General features: G+C 45.0%; 1 protein-coding gene across 3 annotated transcripts in view; it reads right to left on the bottom strand.

Moving 5' to 3' along the window:
• The window catches only part of Ncald (neurocalcin delta), a 352410-nt gene that overhangs the window by 17920 nt on the left and 316900 nt on the right, over window positions 1-17590 (bottom strand). For all 3 annotated transcript variants that reach the window (XM_055626510.1, XM_055626511.1, XM_055626509.1), the window contains one exon: window positions 2251-2647. In XM_055626510.1, coding sequence (XP_055482485.1) covers window positions 2251-2628 — 378 coding nt within the window. In that variant the 5' untranslated portion in view covers window positions 2629-2647. The remainder of the gene's footprint in view (window positions 1-2250; window positions 2648-17590) is intronic.

Raw genomic sequence — 17590 nt, 5'->3', positions numbered from 1 at the left:
TTATAAACACAGAAATACTTGTGTTACTCTGCAAGATGAAAATGTCAAGGTAGAAAATAACATACACTTTACAGAATTAATTGAATATTTTTAATGCATGGTAAGAGGACCAGGAAATATATCATTTAAAAATCATCATATTAAAAATATCAAGAAATATATCATTTAAGAAACTGTCCTACCCACAAAAAATTTTTTAAAAAATTTTAAAAATAAAAAAAAATTGAGGGTAGGATGGAATAATGAATACTTTTCCCTTACTATTCTGCTTTATTGTACAATATGGGTGCTTTGGTTGCATGTATGTCCTGTGCTTGCAGTACCTGTGGACGCTAGAGGAGGACAGTGTATCTTCTGAGACTGGGGTGACAAACTGTTGGGAACCACCATATTGGGAATTGAACCCCGGTCTTCTGGAAGAGCAGTCGTGGTCTTAGCCACTAAACGATCTCTCAAGCCCACCCCTTTATCTGTCCATCTTTTACATTAGCTGTCTCCCTCTGCAGAGGAGGGAAATGCTTAGGATCTCTATCACTGAGTGGTTATTTTGGTATGGCCTGTCACCCTCTGGTGGAAGGAGAGCCACTGGTGGCCATTCAGAAGAGAGAAGTGCTTGGAGAGAGATTCCTGGGTGAGGCCGTGTCACCAGAAACCCTCATCTTGCATCTTCCTAACGTTTGTGCTGTAACTGCCCATGCAGGCTCCACCTGAACATGACTACTGTTCAGTCACAGCTCTACTGTAGTCTTTTCAGCTCTGTCCAGTTTCTGTTGTCATGTCCCCAACGTTCTCCGCAAGCTAGCCATCCTCTATCCTAATCCCATTCCTACAGCAGCTGACTTCTTTCATCTCCCTGTTCCATCCCTTCCTACCCAACGCTACCATTTTCCCAGGGCAGCAGCTCTATCTCAACAGGACATTTGCACAGAAGCCCTGCAATGAATGTGACCTCTGAGCTGAGCCCTCCAAGAATCCAAAACCCACGCCCTTGACCCACCTCCACCACGTGGTTCTCTACCGAGCTTCCCTCACCTACCTAGAAGTGAATGGCAGCCAGCTCCCGTGGGCTCTGTCATCACCTAGTTCTTAGTAATGGCGGCAGCAGAAGTCTCCAAGTCTCTCCTGAGCCCTCAGTGACTCCCCTTAGCTTTGTCCCCAGGCCCCACCCACTGCTCAGCAAGCTGCCATAACCACGAGTCTACCAGCACCACCTTCTCCTGTTTGCTTCAGTGAATTTACTCAAACTGAGTGGTTTGGGGAGGCCAAGCTCAGTGTTTCTTAGTAAAATGAAGAAGCTCTCTGTATTTGCATCCTGGATGGGATAAAGAGTCCAGACCCTACAAAGCTGTAAATTAAGAACAGTGATCTTGACTATGTGGTTGGTCCTGGGCATTTGTGGTGGTTCGAATGAGAATGGCACCCATAGGTTCATATGTTTGAAATCTTGGTCCACAGTGGAACTGTTTAGAAAGGTTTAAGAGGTGTGGTCTTGTTGGACTCTGAGGGTACAAAAGCCCACACCAGGTCCAGTCTCTCTCTCCCTGATGCCTATGGATCAGGATGCAAAGCTCTCAGCTACTGCTCTAGCGCCATGCCTGTCTGCTTGCTTCCTACTTTGATGATCACAGACTAACCTTCCAAAACTGTAAGCAAGCCCCCAATTAAATGCTTTCTTTTATGAGAATTGTCTCGGTCACAGTATCTCTTCACAACAGAACGGTAACTAAGACAGCATTTCACATGGGGAGGTAAGTCTAAACAACCCCATGACAGGCAGTCCCACTTCACAGGTGAAGACACTGCTTGCGTTGACTGCTGATCAAAGCCACAGAGGTGGTCCCTGAAAAATGCAGGTGGGGACCCAAGCCAGGGCTTTGTTACTCACACAACTTCAGAAGACATGACCGCAAATTCTGACTGAGCAGGTTGTTATATTGACCAATGGGAAGACTATAACAAGGATGGCCACCAGGGAGAGCCCTGTCTCTGCAGTGCGGGAGCCACCCCAAAGCCCAGGTGACCGCTGACAGGAGAGCATGTGCAGGCAGCAGAGCTGCAGCTCCGGAGTTTGCAGGAAATTCTGACCAGTGGAGATTTTTATGCCGTTTTTGTGCATGCAAATTCAAACTTTTCAAGAAGTTAACTGCCTCAGTAACACACCAGATTACACACTCAGTCCCAATTTTCCCGGCGCCTCTTGGGTCTTTCTGGTGACACATGCTTCTCTCTCTAACATGCCAGGGCCCCTACCTGCACGATCTCCAGCATTTCTGCCTTGCTGATGTAGCCGTTACCGTCCAGGTCGTACATGCTGAAGGCCCACTTCAGCTTCTGTTCCAGCTTGCCCCTCGAGGTCACACTCAGGGCTATGATGAACTCTCTAAAGTCTATTGTCCCGTCTCCATTTGCATCAAAGGTACGAAAGACATGCTCTGCAAATTTGGAAGCATCCCCATAAGGGAAAAAGTTCCCATATATTTTCTTAAACTCTTCCATTGATAAGTGTCCACTGGGGCAGTCTCTCAAGAAGCCTTTGTACCACTCCTGGATCTCATGCTCCGTGAAGTCCGTGCTTTCCAGTAAGTCCTGCATGACTTCAGGGCGCAGCTTGCTGTTCTGCTTCCCCATTCTGGCCACAAAAATTCAACTGCAGGGAGAAAAGAAAATACACATCATAGTTTGTAGAGCTGTCCTACGTGAGTATCAGGTACTGTTCCTTGGCAAGACTGTGTGCGGTGAGGCAGCATGTGTGTGTGTGTGTCAGTGTGTGTGTGTGTGTGTGTCAGCATGTGTGTGTGTGTGTGTGTGTGTGTGTGTGTCAGCATGTTTGTGTGTGTGTGTGTGTGTCAGCATGTGTGTGTGTGTGTGTGTCAGCATGTGTGTGTGTGTGTGTGTCAGCATGTGTGTGTGTGTGTGTGTCAGCATGTGTGTGTGTGTGTGTCAGCATGTGTGTGTGTGTGTCAGCATGTGTGTGTGTGTCAGCATGTGTGTGTGTGTGTGTCAGCATGTGTGTGTGTGTGTGTCAGCATGTGTGTGTGTGTGTGTGTCAGCATGTGTGTATGTGGTGCAAAGTGCACACATTGCGCCTCCGGAGCCGATGCCACGGTGAAGTCCCGGGATGCAACTCAAGCAAGCTCCACCAGGAACATCTCAGATTCACTATGTGTTTGATTTTGAGTTAACTGAAAACTATTTTTAGATTGACTTGTTTACGTGCTGGAGAGTTTAGTCTGCATAATGTGTACGATTTCACCCTCCTGGGGTCAGTGTCTGAGCTTAGAAGAGGGATCCCCTGGAAGTGGAATTATGGATAGTTGTGAGCAGACAGGAGGGTCCAGGGAACTGAACTGGGGTCCTCTGGAAGAGCAGCAAGTACTCTTAAGCCCTGAGCCACCTCTCCAGACCTGGAGTTAATATTGCCAATTGCTCACATCCTCCATATTCCCTGGTGGGATCTTCTGTGGAGCCCTGACCTACAGCAGAGAGCTTTGCCCTACAGTGGCCCGGGAGGCCGGGATGCTGGGCAGGTGAGATGCATTTGATGCATTTTCAACACAAATCACAGTCTCACATGCGTGAGTTTAGCAGGATTTATCTCCACTGTACATTAAGGAGTGTTTGTATTTTTTAAATATTTTTTCATAGAAAAAGGTTTATTCACTTATGTGTATGTTTGAATATGCAGAGGCCAAATGAGGGTATCACATGGTCTTTGCTGCTACCCTTCACCTATTTCTTTAAGAAAGGGTGGGGGCAGGTTTTTTTAGGCTAGGCTGGAAACCAGCAAGCAAGTTCCAGCAATCCTCCTGTCTCCGCCTCTCCCAGAGATAAGGTTACAGATCTGTACTGAATGTCCACTGATTGCGTGGTGCTTGGATCTGAGCTGGGAACCTCATGGGTATACAGCAAGGGCTTAACTGCTGAGCTGTCTCCCTAGCACCATGTTTCCATTAGTAAAGTAGAAGGATACACTCCTGTGTTACTCGTTCTTGGCACGGTGTGGGGGAGAAAGCGCCTTCCATGGGGGTGGAGGTGTCTCTGTCAATACTGGCTTCCACTCACATATCCATTTAGTGTTCATTCAGCCTTTCTCAGACTTCTGGAGATGTGGATGCCAAGAGTGAGATGTGACCTTTCCCTTAGGACATTCAGCCATAGGTACACAGGGGGTGGTGGTGGCAGTGAGGGGACCCATGGAGTCAGAAGAGTGGGTACAGTGCGGTGGTACATGGAGGAGGAACACTCTGGGGGAGGCTAGAAAGGGGCAGAGGCGCCATCACAGGACATTGCTTAGAGGGGGTAATGCCTGACTTTAGTCACGAGCTTTCGGACCGTTGTGTAGTGTTCTAGTTTCCTTTCTGTGAATGATAAAATTCTCTAACAAAAATCAACTTAGTGGAAGAAGGGTTTGTTTCAGCTTGCAGGCCACACTCCTCCACTGAGGGAAGCCAGGGAAGGAACATAAGCAGGAACTTGAAGCAGGGACCGTGACAGACTGCTACTTGTTGGCTTTCTTGAAGGCTCAAACCATCTTAGAGAATGGTGCTGCCCACAGTGGTGTAAGGCCTTCTATATCAATTAGCAATCAAGACAATTCTCCAAAAATATACCCATAAGCCAGCTTGGGTGACAGTTAGTGCTCAGTAGGACTTGTAGTCTGTATATACCCCTTCACACAGAAGCAGCTCTGCCCTTTCACTGCAGACTACCTGAAGGACAACACAGCCCAATTTTAATCCTGACTCTGATTTTTTGTTTTGGGATACTTGTCATTTGTATATGTTTCTCCTGCTGCTGTCTACACTGCAGGCAGATCTTAATGGCTGTTAGGCTTTGCCTCTCCAAGGTCCATCACAAAACACACTGTGAACTAAAGGCAAACAAACAAACAAAAAAACAAAACTAAAGAACAAGTAGGAAAAGCATCATGGGTAATCAGAAGGATGATTAATTACTAGATAGACACAGATGCTAGACTTGGAAGACTAGTCTTCCGGAAGCAGGCTGGCTTTCTGGTGCTATTCATCATGCTGGAAAGCACCAGGTGCTTGGAGTTACACCTTGGTCTCAGGGCCTCTGATACCAAACTGTATCTGAGGCCCTCATTCACGACATTCCTACCGGGCAGCATTTGTGTGGCTCACAGGGCTCAAATTTCGTTTGTAAAATCCATAGATCAGGAAATAGGGATCGTTATCAATCACCTGATTGGTTAGTTTTGACTTTAGGTACTTGTAACTGGTACATAAAATTGAACATATGTGGCTTCCAATGTGAAGTTTTTATAGAGACATGCCTAGTGTGATGATTAAATTGGGCATACGCATATTCAGCCTCGCAAACACTCACCATGTCATTGTGATGAGGGCATTCATCTTCCTTCCTAGCTATTTGGAAACACAATACTTTAATGATACCCCCTACTTTGCAGAACACCGGAGCCTAGCCCCCCCAACCCCCGCATCGAGCTGTGGCTCACCCTATCTCACTCCTTTCTAGAATCTGAGTTCTGCATTGAGGTGGGAACCCGACTCAGCTCACATACAGGCAACCTCTAAGGGGTAGGTTGAAGAGGATGCTCCTTCAACCTACAACAGCTGCAAGGAGACCTCATCCAGAGGTCCCTACATTTATACAGAGAAAAATTAACTTACAGATGAAGCCCAGATTGAATAACAATCCAATAACGTTCACTTCCCTCTTCTGGAAGTGAAAATCCTCCCAAATGAAGAGGGAGTGGTTTATGAGAATTTTAAAACCCTCATTTGGTTGTGACATTGGCAATTTGCCTGAGGCCAGAATTCAGAAACAAAAGTTGATACATAATGCATAGATTTGAAGAGAGCCAAAACACTTAATGAAATTTACAAGTGATTTCAAGTTCTTTCAGGATCTCCATAGACCTCCCCTCTTGGTGGATGCCATGGCTTCCAATCAGATTGCCACTATCCAGTTTTGTTATATGAAAATCATCCAGTACCTGAGTTAGGAGGGGATTGCTATTTTAATATTTCAATCTACCTATTTAAATAAATCATTTATTTTCCTGTAGAAACAAAGTTCTATTTCTTCAAAACCAACTTAATGTCCTTTTCCAACCTTTACAGAGTACTTCTCACTTAGTAGCGCCTTTATACAAGGAACAAATTGCCTCAACATTTTGGCTAAGTCTCTCACAAGACTAATCTGTGTGCAGCTATTTTTCAGTAAACACTAATTAAACCACATTAACAAACTCATTAGCACAGAAAGACCGTAACACAAAGAAAAGAGCATAGCTTGGCTGTTTGGGAAGCAGGTGTTTGCAGCTTAGTCCAGTCTTCATCTCTGTAGTTGTCAACAAATACTTAACTGAGGACTGGTGTCTCAACCTGATGAAGCCGTCTACCCTTGCTTAGTCGGACACACACAAAAGCCTGAGAGACCCATGACAGGCTTTTGTTCACTGGGTAGAGAGGAGGCCTGAAGGTTGTTTGCCTTTGGGAAACAGGACTGTGTGCCTAATTGAAGCCAAAGAAGGGCACAGAGAATAATGTCAGGGAAATACTACATTAACTAACAGTCGGGAAAAAACTGCAGAAGGAACAGTTTCACCTTGGCTCAACTCCTCTTCCTCTCTGCACACAGTCATTAACTGATTTTGAGCATAATGGGACAACTGCTCAGGACATAGAAGTGAAGCGCTTGTGTTCAGGGACTGAGAGAGTTCATTAGGAAGAAACACTCCCCTTTCAGAGGACGTGAGTTCCGTTCCCACCACCCACAGTCCACATTAGGAGGCTCACAATTGCCTGTACCTCATTCCTAGGATATCTGCCATGAACAACGGCACACACATGCACATATATAAACATAAACAAAATAAGATTCTTTTAAAAAGAAAACGTTTAGGTTCAAAGGCTAGTTCTGTTGTTTAATGGTTGAACAAACCATTTAATTTGGGGGTGCATCTCAGTGAAATGAATTCAATATTGCAATTTCACTGACTTGATATGAGAATTCAACGAGGTGGTCACACATATAAAGTTATAGTATTGAATTAGGAATGGTTTTCATCGTAACCATAAAGACTGGTGTGTTGCGAGTTTGGTCCTCAGTGGTATTGAAATGAAAGAGCCATTAAGAAATGAGGTCCAGTAGAAGGTAGGTAGGTAATGGTATTCCTCCATCACAAATGATGTAATGCTCCTTTGAAGGAGAGAGGGTGAATCCCATGGATTACTTCCTGAGACAATGGGTTATTATAAAATAGCTGGTCTGGCCCCTTTCCCGGATCCTGGTTTCTCACCTTGCCATGTGACCTCCCTCTCTGTCATATGTGTTTCTACCATGTTGTGATATGATCTGAGGGCTCTAACCAGAGGTCAAACAGACAGACCCACCTAATCGTAGTCTTCCGACCTCTAAAACTATGAAGTAAATAAATGTCCTTTCTGTGTGAATACAGCCCCAGATATTTGTTTTCCCAAAATAAGAGACTAAGACAATGGTCCCTCACACATTACTCTGTAGCATCTTAGCCACCTGTGATAGGCAGGGCAGGCTTTCTCCATTTTATTAGCAAAGAGATCAAAACTCAGAAAAACTAATTGACATGACCTAGGTCAAACAGCTCGTGGAGAAACCAGCGTGTGTGCCTAGACTGCTGTCCATTGGCTTTCACTCTGCCCTATATCCTATATGAACATGAAGAAATTATAACAGTTTAATAAAAAGTTAGAAGGAAGTGGATGAAAAGGAGCAGACAGTCTCCTGTTGTAACCCCTTTACACCACAAATAGGTACTGAGTATCTGTCGGGAGAGACACAAGACAGGGGACAGGTAGGCAAAGATCCTTTTATGGAGTTTATAGTTGGCGGCAAGAGACATACAGAAAGCAAAAACAGTAAGAGAAGTGTTGGGTATACATATGCCGTGGAGAAGGTAAAGAGTAGAGGGGGGAGTGCCCGGAGGGTTAGAATTTCAAATAAAAAGTCAGAGAAGACCTCACTGAGAATGTGCCATGGCCAGAGCAGAGCAGTGAGAAGGTCACGTGGGTAGTGAGAGCAGCTAGCTAAATTGTTCTGAACAGGGTCTTAGCATGACCCAGAATGTAGCAGAGTGGAAACATGAGAATTGAGAACAGTGGGGCCATTGGGCCAGTGCTGTGGACATTGTGCTGAGACAGACTAAAAAGAGAAAAAGCGAGGGGGGCCAGTGAGGAAGGCCCTGTGTTGGGGTAACTTTGTGTGAGGAAAGTTACCTTCACATTGTGTGAGGAAACATCTCTGTACTGTTCTGACAGAGAGCTCAGTGCTGGCAGGATACTGCTATTGTCAATTCTGCGTCCCACCGCTGGGTGTTCTAGTTTGTGAATGTTTGCCTTTCCTCATTTACCTAGAGGCACTCTAAAAGATGTTCAAGTGTTCTCTTACTGCTGTTTGGTTATAATAAAGAGCTAATGACCAATATCTGGAGCAGGAAGTAGAGGATGGAGCTTCTAGAGAGAGAGGAAGTCTGGGATAAGAAGGCAAATATGAAGGTTTGGAACAGACACAGAAGAGAGCAGAAGGGCAGAGCGGAGCAGAGGTCATAGGCAAGAATAGTTGGGTCAAGTTTAGATGGTAGCTGAGAATCTGCCCAGGTGAAGGCCTCAACTTTAAACTTATAAAAGTCTCTGTGTCATTATTTACCACTGGTGGGTTGGAGGCAGTCCCGTTATAGCCCTTCAGTGATCTAGACACAGGCTGTGCTGGCTGGAAGGGTGGTTACAGCAGGAGAAGGGACATGTAGCTGGATTCCAGGCACAGAGTCCTTGGGTTGTAAGGTAGAGAACAATAGCAACAAACAGAACTTCAGCCGGATGCTGAGTGTCTGGCCTCAGTAGCTCCAAGGATTGACACAAAGTTGGGGAAAATACAGAAACAGGGCTTTTCGGTGAGTCAGGGCACATGGTAATCCCCAGATGTCTACTAAAAGTGCAGCTGCAGAAGACGAGCTGCTGAGAGCCCAGAAGTCTGGAGTCAGGAGTCCATGGAGCCAGCAGCAGACAAAGCTTACAACAGACTCACTCAGTCTCAGAAGCCAATTCTCTTAAAGACTGGGTCCTTATCACTGTGACATTCGGACCTTAAACAATGGGATGGAACCGGCAAAGGAGAGTGAGGAGGCAGAGCTAGTGGGAACATATAAAGAGGCGGAGTCCTACCCCTCAGTGGGCATGCTTCACACCCAGTTCTGCCCATCAACCCGAGGTCAAGGCTGCCCTGAAAGCTCCTGGCTTCCTACTGGATCTTGTCAGCTTTCCCAGATTCCCATCTGCTCCATCTCAGTAAAGGCCTCCCCCTTGCCTCCAGTTGCTCACCCCAGGACTCAAGGATTGCCTGTGACTTCTTTCACTTTAATTCCATTGACATGGGACATTGATTTTCTAATCAAAATTTCAAATCCACCTTGCCTACCATCTTCATCACCACCCCAGTGAAGACAACAGTGGTCCTCACTGGTCCTCTAAGACCTTCCTTGCCTGAGCTCCACTTTTCACCTAATTTCCTTTCTTCTTATCCCAGCTCTCATCTATTTTCCACTCAGCGCCTATGATGACTTTCTAAAAACACAAGCCATACTATGTCATACCACTGCTAAGTTCTCTTGCTTGCTTTGGATTTCGAGATAGGGTGTAGGAGCAGAAGTTGGCTTCAAATTTGAAATGTTCTTTGTGCCACATGCCTGTCTTCTCAAAATCCTACAGGGCTCCCCATTACCCTCAGATTGTGTGGTCTGTACTCCCTCTGCCCACAAGCTGTGCAGATCCTGAGTAGACTCTTCTGCTCTGAGTAGTCTCCACTGCAGATGCCTGGCTCACTTAACGATCTTTGTTTCAGTTCTGCTTTTCCCCAGGTGGGTCCATGTCCCACAGGTGCTTCATTAAACACTGACATCCTATTTTCAATAGTTTCCTCCAAGAAGGGTAGTGTGGAATTTCTTAACTTATTTTGGGCTACACCCAATCTTCCAGGGGGAAGAGAAAGAGAGGAAGAAAGAAAGAAAGAAAGAAAGAAAGAAAGAAAGAAAGAAAGAAAGAAAGAAAGAAAGAAAGAAAGAAAGAAAGAAAGAAAGAAAAAGACGGAGGGAGGGAGGGAAGGAAGAAGAAAAAAGTGTAGAGTTCGGTCAGAGATGGAAAAGAAAAAACATGTGAAGCCAGTTTTCCACCAAAGAAGAAAAGAAGTCACAGCCCCAAACAAAACAAACAAAAACCCCACCCCTCCTCCACTAAAGGCAATGGCGACTAGCTGATGTTCTTTCAAGGGCAAGACCTCCCTTCTTCCTTTCTGCATCTGTGCAGGGAAGGAGGAAGCCTCGCACTTCTGTGATTCCCCAAAAGGTTTTGAAAACTCTGTAGCTTCATTCCTCAGCTCCCAGAATTAGATTTTCCAGGGAAAAGCCCATAACTTACCCTAGACAGCCTGGCTAACTTTGGAGGGGAAGTCCAATGTAAGTCAATGTAAGCTGCACTGTGGTCTCCTAAAATGGTATTTGTAAGGTGCTAGCGGCTGAAGTCAAGTCTGCTGCATCAAAAACAAAGAATCCCCAGAAAAGAGCAAGGTAATTAAAACGTCTGTCCCCTGTGGAAGCTTTGAGAGACCAAAAGATAAATTAGCAGCTATTATTAAGACCTGAAGTAGGTACAGTAAAGAAGTCTAGTAATGCCCTGAGGGAAAGAGCCACCTCACTGCATTCTTTCCCCACCCACTAGAGATACAGTTGCTAGGAAACTGGACCATCCCCCTAGGGAGGGACACCTGGTCATTAATGGTCTGGGAACCTTCCTATAGCCAATGGATTCAAAATGTAGCATTTTGACCAATAGATGCTTGCCAGGCAGGAATTGCCCCTGCCTTGGGCATGCTGGGATGGACCAGAATCTATAAATCACCCAACTAACCTGGGCACGGGCGCTCGGCTCCCACTGCTTCAGCGGTGGGTATGTGGGCCCAAGCTGCAGCTTGTGATTTACAATAAAAAGAACCTCATGTATTTACAGCGGAGTCTGTTTATTCCTGGTCTCTTGGGGTTTGTGAACTGGGCAGACAGCTTCATCCTGTCCACTAAGCATGGTTTTGACTCTTCTGTTTCAACCAAAAAAAACACAACTAGAAAAATGTCAGGAAAATTATAAATGCTATGGATGAATGGAGAGGTGTGCTGTTTTTCATGACTTGTTTTAGATGCCATCTGACTGATGGTTAAAATCCTCAAATTCATTTCTAGGCTATCTGTCTATGGTTCTCAGTGGAGAAAAGCATGACTGGGCAAGAAGCTGAGGGACCTTTGTTCCCTCAGAACTTCCCTTCAGTAAACTCAGCGGAGTGTGACAGGAGGCCACCCAAACCAACACAAGGACACAGGCAGATTAGGAAATTAAACAGTGATGCCTCAAGGAAGAGGTGAGGTATGAAAGGAGGACTGGGGAGCTGTGTGATAGCCCTCAACCACATTTTTCTCCTCCAGCCTGTGGTATGGGCATAGGACTCGCAGCTTGCTGAAGAGGTTGGCGAGATGGCATCACAGTTAAACGAGCTTGCTGCTCTTGCAGAGGACCATTTCAGTTTCCACACCCAAATGGCAGCTCACAGCTACAGTTTTAGGGGACCTCGTCTGGCCTCTTTGGACCTGTGCACACAGGTAATACACATAAATTCACACAGGCTGGCACGCAAAAATGATAAAGAAAAAGAAAACTTATGTGGCTTGCTGAAGTCATTTGAACAAATGTACAAAGCCACTGCTTACAGTGAAGTCTCTTTCCCAGGAGAATGGCCTGTATGTCTTGAGTGATGTCACACACCTGCGCCCACTTTCCCTGCAAAAGGACATCAGCTGAACTGGCACAGAAAATGCTCTTGCCCTGGAGGCTTGATTGATAGTTTTTTTTATGTCCCCTGAGGCATGAGATGAAGCCCAGGTTTGCTCTGGGTGAGCTCAGGGGTTACAGTTTCTAAGACACTGGAGACCTTGCATTTTAGGCTAGGCAAGGATTGGCCTTTGGCTCTTTCCAAAGTTTTGTTTTTTTACATTAATGTCAATAAAACATGTATTTTGATAAAAAAATCTAAATAGGGCATTGTCTAACAATATTCTAACCTCCTCTTAAAATATAGAAACATTACTTTTAATTAAGCTCATCACCAAAGACTGCATCATTTTGGTAGTTTCTTGCTATCTGCATGGGATACATTCTGAGATCCTGTGTGGATGCCTAAATCCAAAGAGAGTACCAATCCTATTCATAGCTATGCTGGTTTTCATCTATATCTATATCTATATCTATATCTATATCTATATCTATATCTATATCTATATCTATATCTATATCTATATCTATATCTATATCTATATCTATATCTATATCTATATCTATATATCTATATATCTATATCAATGATAAAGTTTAATTTATAAGTTGGAAACAAGAGATTAATAAAAACTAACAAGAAAATAAGGCCATTATTGTACTGCAAAAAAGGCCATTGAATTGTTTGTTGCTAGAGTTTTCCATGAAGCATTTTTGGATGTAGGTGGGCATGGGTAACAGACACTGCCAGCAGGTGAGGTGGAGGAACACTGTGACTGGCTGTAAAACATTTCACAACCTGTGCTTGGTGGCTCATGCCTTAACCAGCACTCAGGAGGCAGAGGGGGGCTCTCTGGAAGCTCAGACCAGCTTGGTCTACTAGTGCATTCTCAGCCAGCTGGAGTCATATGGTGAATAACTTTCTTTGGAAAAAACAATCTAAGGAATAAGAGGCTGTAAAAAATGAGAAACCAACTAGTCTGAAAGCACGTTAGAGAAAACAGCCAGCCTCTCAGGCATCCCTTCTGCCGTCAGCTGGTCATCCAGCTCATGTCTGGTTCTACCCTTCCTGCCTAATCCATGGTCAGCATTTGGAGGCTCACTTACCCTGTCCATGTAAATGAGCCATGAGTTAGTGGACAGGCCCCATGAGATGGTCACTGTCCAGGCCTATTCGTACTATACAGCTGACCCAGCACAGAGACCGTGTGAGTGTCAGGAGTCAAGAGCTTTAGAGAAAGTCCCTATGTCCATGGCCACTTGACTGCTGTGGCAGACTTGACTACAGCCACATTAGGGGGTAAGGCTGGGGGTACACCATGGCCTCAATAGTCTCTCAGGGTTGCCGGAGTCCAACCAGATGGAGTTGCTTGGAATTCTGATCTCAAGCAATGTCTGCTCAGCTTAAGGCACTAAATATTCTTATTTTTAACCACAAACTATGGCTTAATAGTAATCACTGTGACAGCAGACAGGGCACGGAGCCTCCTAGACCAAGGGAGCAAACAGATCAGTTTTAGCCATCCAGGCCAATTTCCTTACCAGCAGCTGGAGGACCAGAGGCTCATGTCCCCAATTTTAGACTTCCTCTGGGGGGCCACAAATGCATTTAGTAAATGGCTCCAGGCCCCATAGAGTCCAAGAATAGTTCATAATTTTTAAAATTTATTTGGCATATGGCTTCCGGGCTTAGAAGGGATAGTTCTATAAAAATACTCCTACATGGGGTAAGGAAGTAGCAAGAGTCTGCGGTTTGGGACATAGTTCATAGAAGTTTTATTAATATTTTTCTTTGAAAGTCTGTGATTTCACTCCAAGGATGAGAGTTATGAAGCAATGAACAGCCGTGACATGCAGCTGTGGTCCCAGGGGAGGGTGACCTATCTCCTCCCACCTCCACCCCTGCTGTTTCCCCTGGCTGGGAGGTTTCTGTTGTTTGAATGGCTGATTATGCTAAAATGTATCCTGGGATTCCTCATTCTGACTAGCATGGCAGAATATGCTATCTATCTACAAAATACATGCAATAGTTGTGTTTTGGATGTAGAGAACGAGACACCCACTGACTAGCTAGGAGAAGTTATGAAGTGCCTTATGTGATGCTCCTGCAGGGTAGGCGACAACTAAATCAGAGTCACTATTATAGCAGTGTATCATGTGGCCCTGGGGCCAGGTCTCCTCCTCTTAGTCATTATATAGTAATTAGGCACAATTGACACCTATGTCCTCATGCTGTCCAGAGGACTGAATGAGAGAAAGAGAACCTCCTGCTGCTGAGCGATGGAAAAAAAAAATCAACATCATGCCTGGCTCCAGCAGATGTTCAATAAACACCATTAACCTAAGTAAGATAAGGGCACTGTCCCATTGGTATACTTACAGAAACAAGTGCTCCAAGGGTGTGAAGGCATTCTCCCACTTGCCCAGTGTCCACGGAGAATCGGGAAGAACAGAGCAGGAAGGTGATGCACAAAGAAAAGGAGCAGGAGCCATTTCTCTCTAGGCTGACTCCCATTTGGACCAATAGCCAGCTATGAAAAATCTCTGTGGGTCTGTACTCCAGGAGGCTAGCCCCTGGGTCAATGTTTTCCATGTGGTGGTCATTATGACAACCAGAAATGAGGCGCATGGGTCCCCTGGGAGTTGTAGCTGATGAGAAGGGCTCTGGATTTCATCCTGCCCTCCCTCTGTTCTGGGGAGGCTATGGCTCTGTAGCAAGATGCCATCGATGCTGGGTGAGTGCCACAAAACAATGACTTTAGCCATGTGACTCTGCAGTTACAGAGCAAAAGTGGTGCTGACTACCTTCCGCAGGCAGAGCCTTTAGCTCCCTGGTACCAGCGGTGCCCCCACTGGCTTTCCTGGATGCTCCTGTTCCGTCAGATCTCCTTTATAGAGGGTAGCCATGTTCTGTACCCCAAAAGGCTGCTCTTTCTACCTAGTCGCCTCCATTTTCTAAATGCCCACTGACCCGACTCACACACACTCAACCCTAATAGAGCAGCTCTTTCTCCAGAGACCTCTGGTCATCCAGAGGGCTTCCTTTGCACACTGCAGTCACATCTTGCATTTAGCTACATCTGGAATTAGTTATTTACATTTTGTTCCAGATCAGCTTCTCCAGCCAGATGTTAAACCAATTGCAGGAGAGTCTGTCTTGTTCTGTATTTTCTTTCTCATACTGTGAGAGGAAGTAGTGAGGCAGGCATGATGAGCAGGAGAGAAGGGGTGTCATGTAGATAGGTCCTTTTTGTTGTTAAGTACATCCTGACTAGACGGGCAGAGAATAACATACAAGGTAACCAGGGAAACTACTGTTTCCTGGTAGTGTCTCCTGGTAGTTAAAATACTGCTTTGTGGCTTGACATCTTGAGGTGAAGTAGTTTTGTGCCACCATCTTAGAAATGAAAAGATAGGGCACTTTCTTGTGGCCCACATATGCCCACCAGAGAACATCCCAACAACCAAGGGAGGAAAAGCCACAGAGAGCAACATCTTAGCTCCAGAGCATGCCGAGTGCAATGGGGTGAAATGAAGGTGGTACCCAAGAAGAAGAACTAAGCACTGATGTCAAAGGAGGTAGGGGCCTATAAGAAACTTCTTAAATGTCCACACTGGAGAACTCACTTGTGTAATTTGCTTTGCTTAAACCATGTGTCTCTCAGCTGAAGTCTTTCTTTGAAGAGACAAGAAGATGATGCCTGCTTAGGAGGTATCTGCTGTCACTGACAAGCTGATGACTGTTGTCATGGACAGGCATTTCTTTTGCTCAAGGTTGGGCTCTTTGCCCACCTGGACAAAGGCATACAGTACTCTGTTCTTACATAGCTACGGAACAAGATATGCATTCCTTGAAGAACCCAGTCCACACTAACAAGGAACTCTGCTTCAGGAACCAACACTGTGCAGGCAGGACCACACCACAGCTCTTCTACTCACATGACAAGAAAAATACATAGTGTTTCTAATCTTATCCTTTATGGTCTTCTCCGAGGAGACTCGATATTGGTTATATGTCCAGCATGAGTTTGCTCTGGGTTCAAAGCAGCTAAAAGAGAACCCATCTTCACCACGCACGCCTCACCTCTTTCACAATAACCCCCATATCACCTTTCCAGTGGTGTCTCTCCTCAGATCCCTGGTTATAATCATAATGCCAGATCTTCCTTGAGTACTTTACTGTCTGCCTTAGTACTTTCAACTTCCAGCACACTAACAGCTTTATTATGTTTATTGCTTATCTTTCTCTACTAAAATGGAGGCTTCATGAAGTCACAGATTTGGTTTTGTTTTGTTCACAATCCCAATACTGAGGGACAAGATTCAGAACAAACTAGTTACTCAATAAAAACCTACTGATTGACTTATAACTCAGTTGGCTCAGTTTTCATTTGATTTGTTCTTTTTTGCTTCTCAACCTTCTGTTCAGCTTATAAAAATTCTTAGTAAAACAGAGAATACTACTTTTACAATCAAACCAGTTGATGTTTTAAATACACTCATTCTTACCACCAACATTGACTGACTCAGAGCACATGCTTATCAGTGCCCTGTGTAACAAACTCAAGTGAAATATAGTACCTTGTATAAATCTTATATAAATTTACAGAATGTCCACACCATTTTTTCAGTAGATCCTTGAAATGTTGTGTGAAAGAGAATCTCCATATTAAAGAATCAGAGTAAAGATTTAAGTATTAGCCTAAGGTTAGGTAGCCGAGGGTCAGTGGCAGAGGCAGAATGCTTTTGCACTCTCCTTTGTCAGCACAGGGACTGGAAGAAATCAGAGTAGAGGCTTAGGGAGGATGGTGTGTATGTGTGTGTGTGTGCGTGCGCGCGCGTGCCCACGCGTGCGTGCACATGCTCAAGTGTCTTCCTGTTTGTCTGTGTACTCTCTGGTTGCTACTTTTATTCCATATTCAGAGAAAGTAAAATCTAAAGGAATCCATGCTGAATGTATAGCCACAAAGTAATTAGAATGCATCCAAGTGAAGGCTCCAGCATCTGAAGGACAAGCTGTGGGTGCAACCAGGACAAACCAGCATTATTTTTAGGGCACCTCTGGTATGTCTGGGTGGGCTTACTCAGAGATCATTGTGTGAGCCCACCTCATCACTGTCACACCAGAGAGCTCAAAAATGCTTCCGGTTCCTTCTAGATGCTAATAAGAGTCTGCCTGAATTCCCATGGATGTCACCAGTCCTCATGTTACAGCAAATGCCATCAGATAGGGCACAACACTAGAATAAATCAATCAAGCCGTCAATCAAGAAGGGAAGGAAGAAAGGAAGGAAGTAAAGAAGGAAGGAATGAAGGAAGAAAGAAAGGTTTCCAAGTGTCTGTAAGTAGGTCAAACAAGGTTCCATGTAGTATCAGACTTACAGTATTAGTCACTGTTTTCATAGTGGTGGTAGAATATTTGACAGAGGCAATTTGAGGAGGATTTATTTTGGCTCATTATTCAAAGGGACGGCCCATCATGGTGGAGTGGCTCAGTCTGTGGTGGTGGAGCTTGTGACTGGTTACTTCATGGAGGCCAATTAGAAATAAAGAGTTCAGGCAGAAACCAGAAGTGAATCCCCTTAGAGCCCCTGCAGTGGCTTAGCTTGCCAGGTAGGAACCATGTCCATAAGGTTCTACAGTTATCAGCACGATCTGGGAGCAAGTGGTCAAGCACATGAGCATGTGGGATGCAGAGATGAACCCTAACACCTGCCCCTCTGCTCACCAGGCCCGGACAAGCAGAAACACCCTGT

Source organism: Psammomys obesus, unplaced genomic scaffold (genome assembly GCF_907164565.1).
Source record: "Psammomys obesus unplaced genomic scaffold, mPsaObe1.curated_primary_1811, whole genome shotgun sequence".
Classification (NCBI taxonomy): domain Eukaryota; kingdom Metazoa; phylum Chordata; class Mammalia; order Rodentia; family Muridae; genus Psammomys; species Psammomys obesus.
Note: the sequence above shows the minus strand (reverse complement) of the source record. Positions and strands in the feature narration are given on the sequence as shown.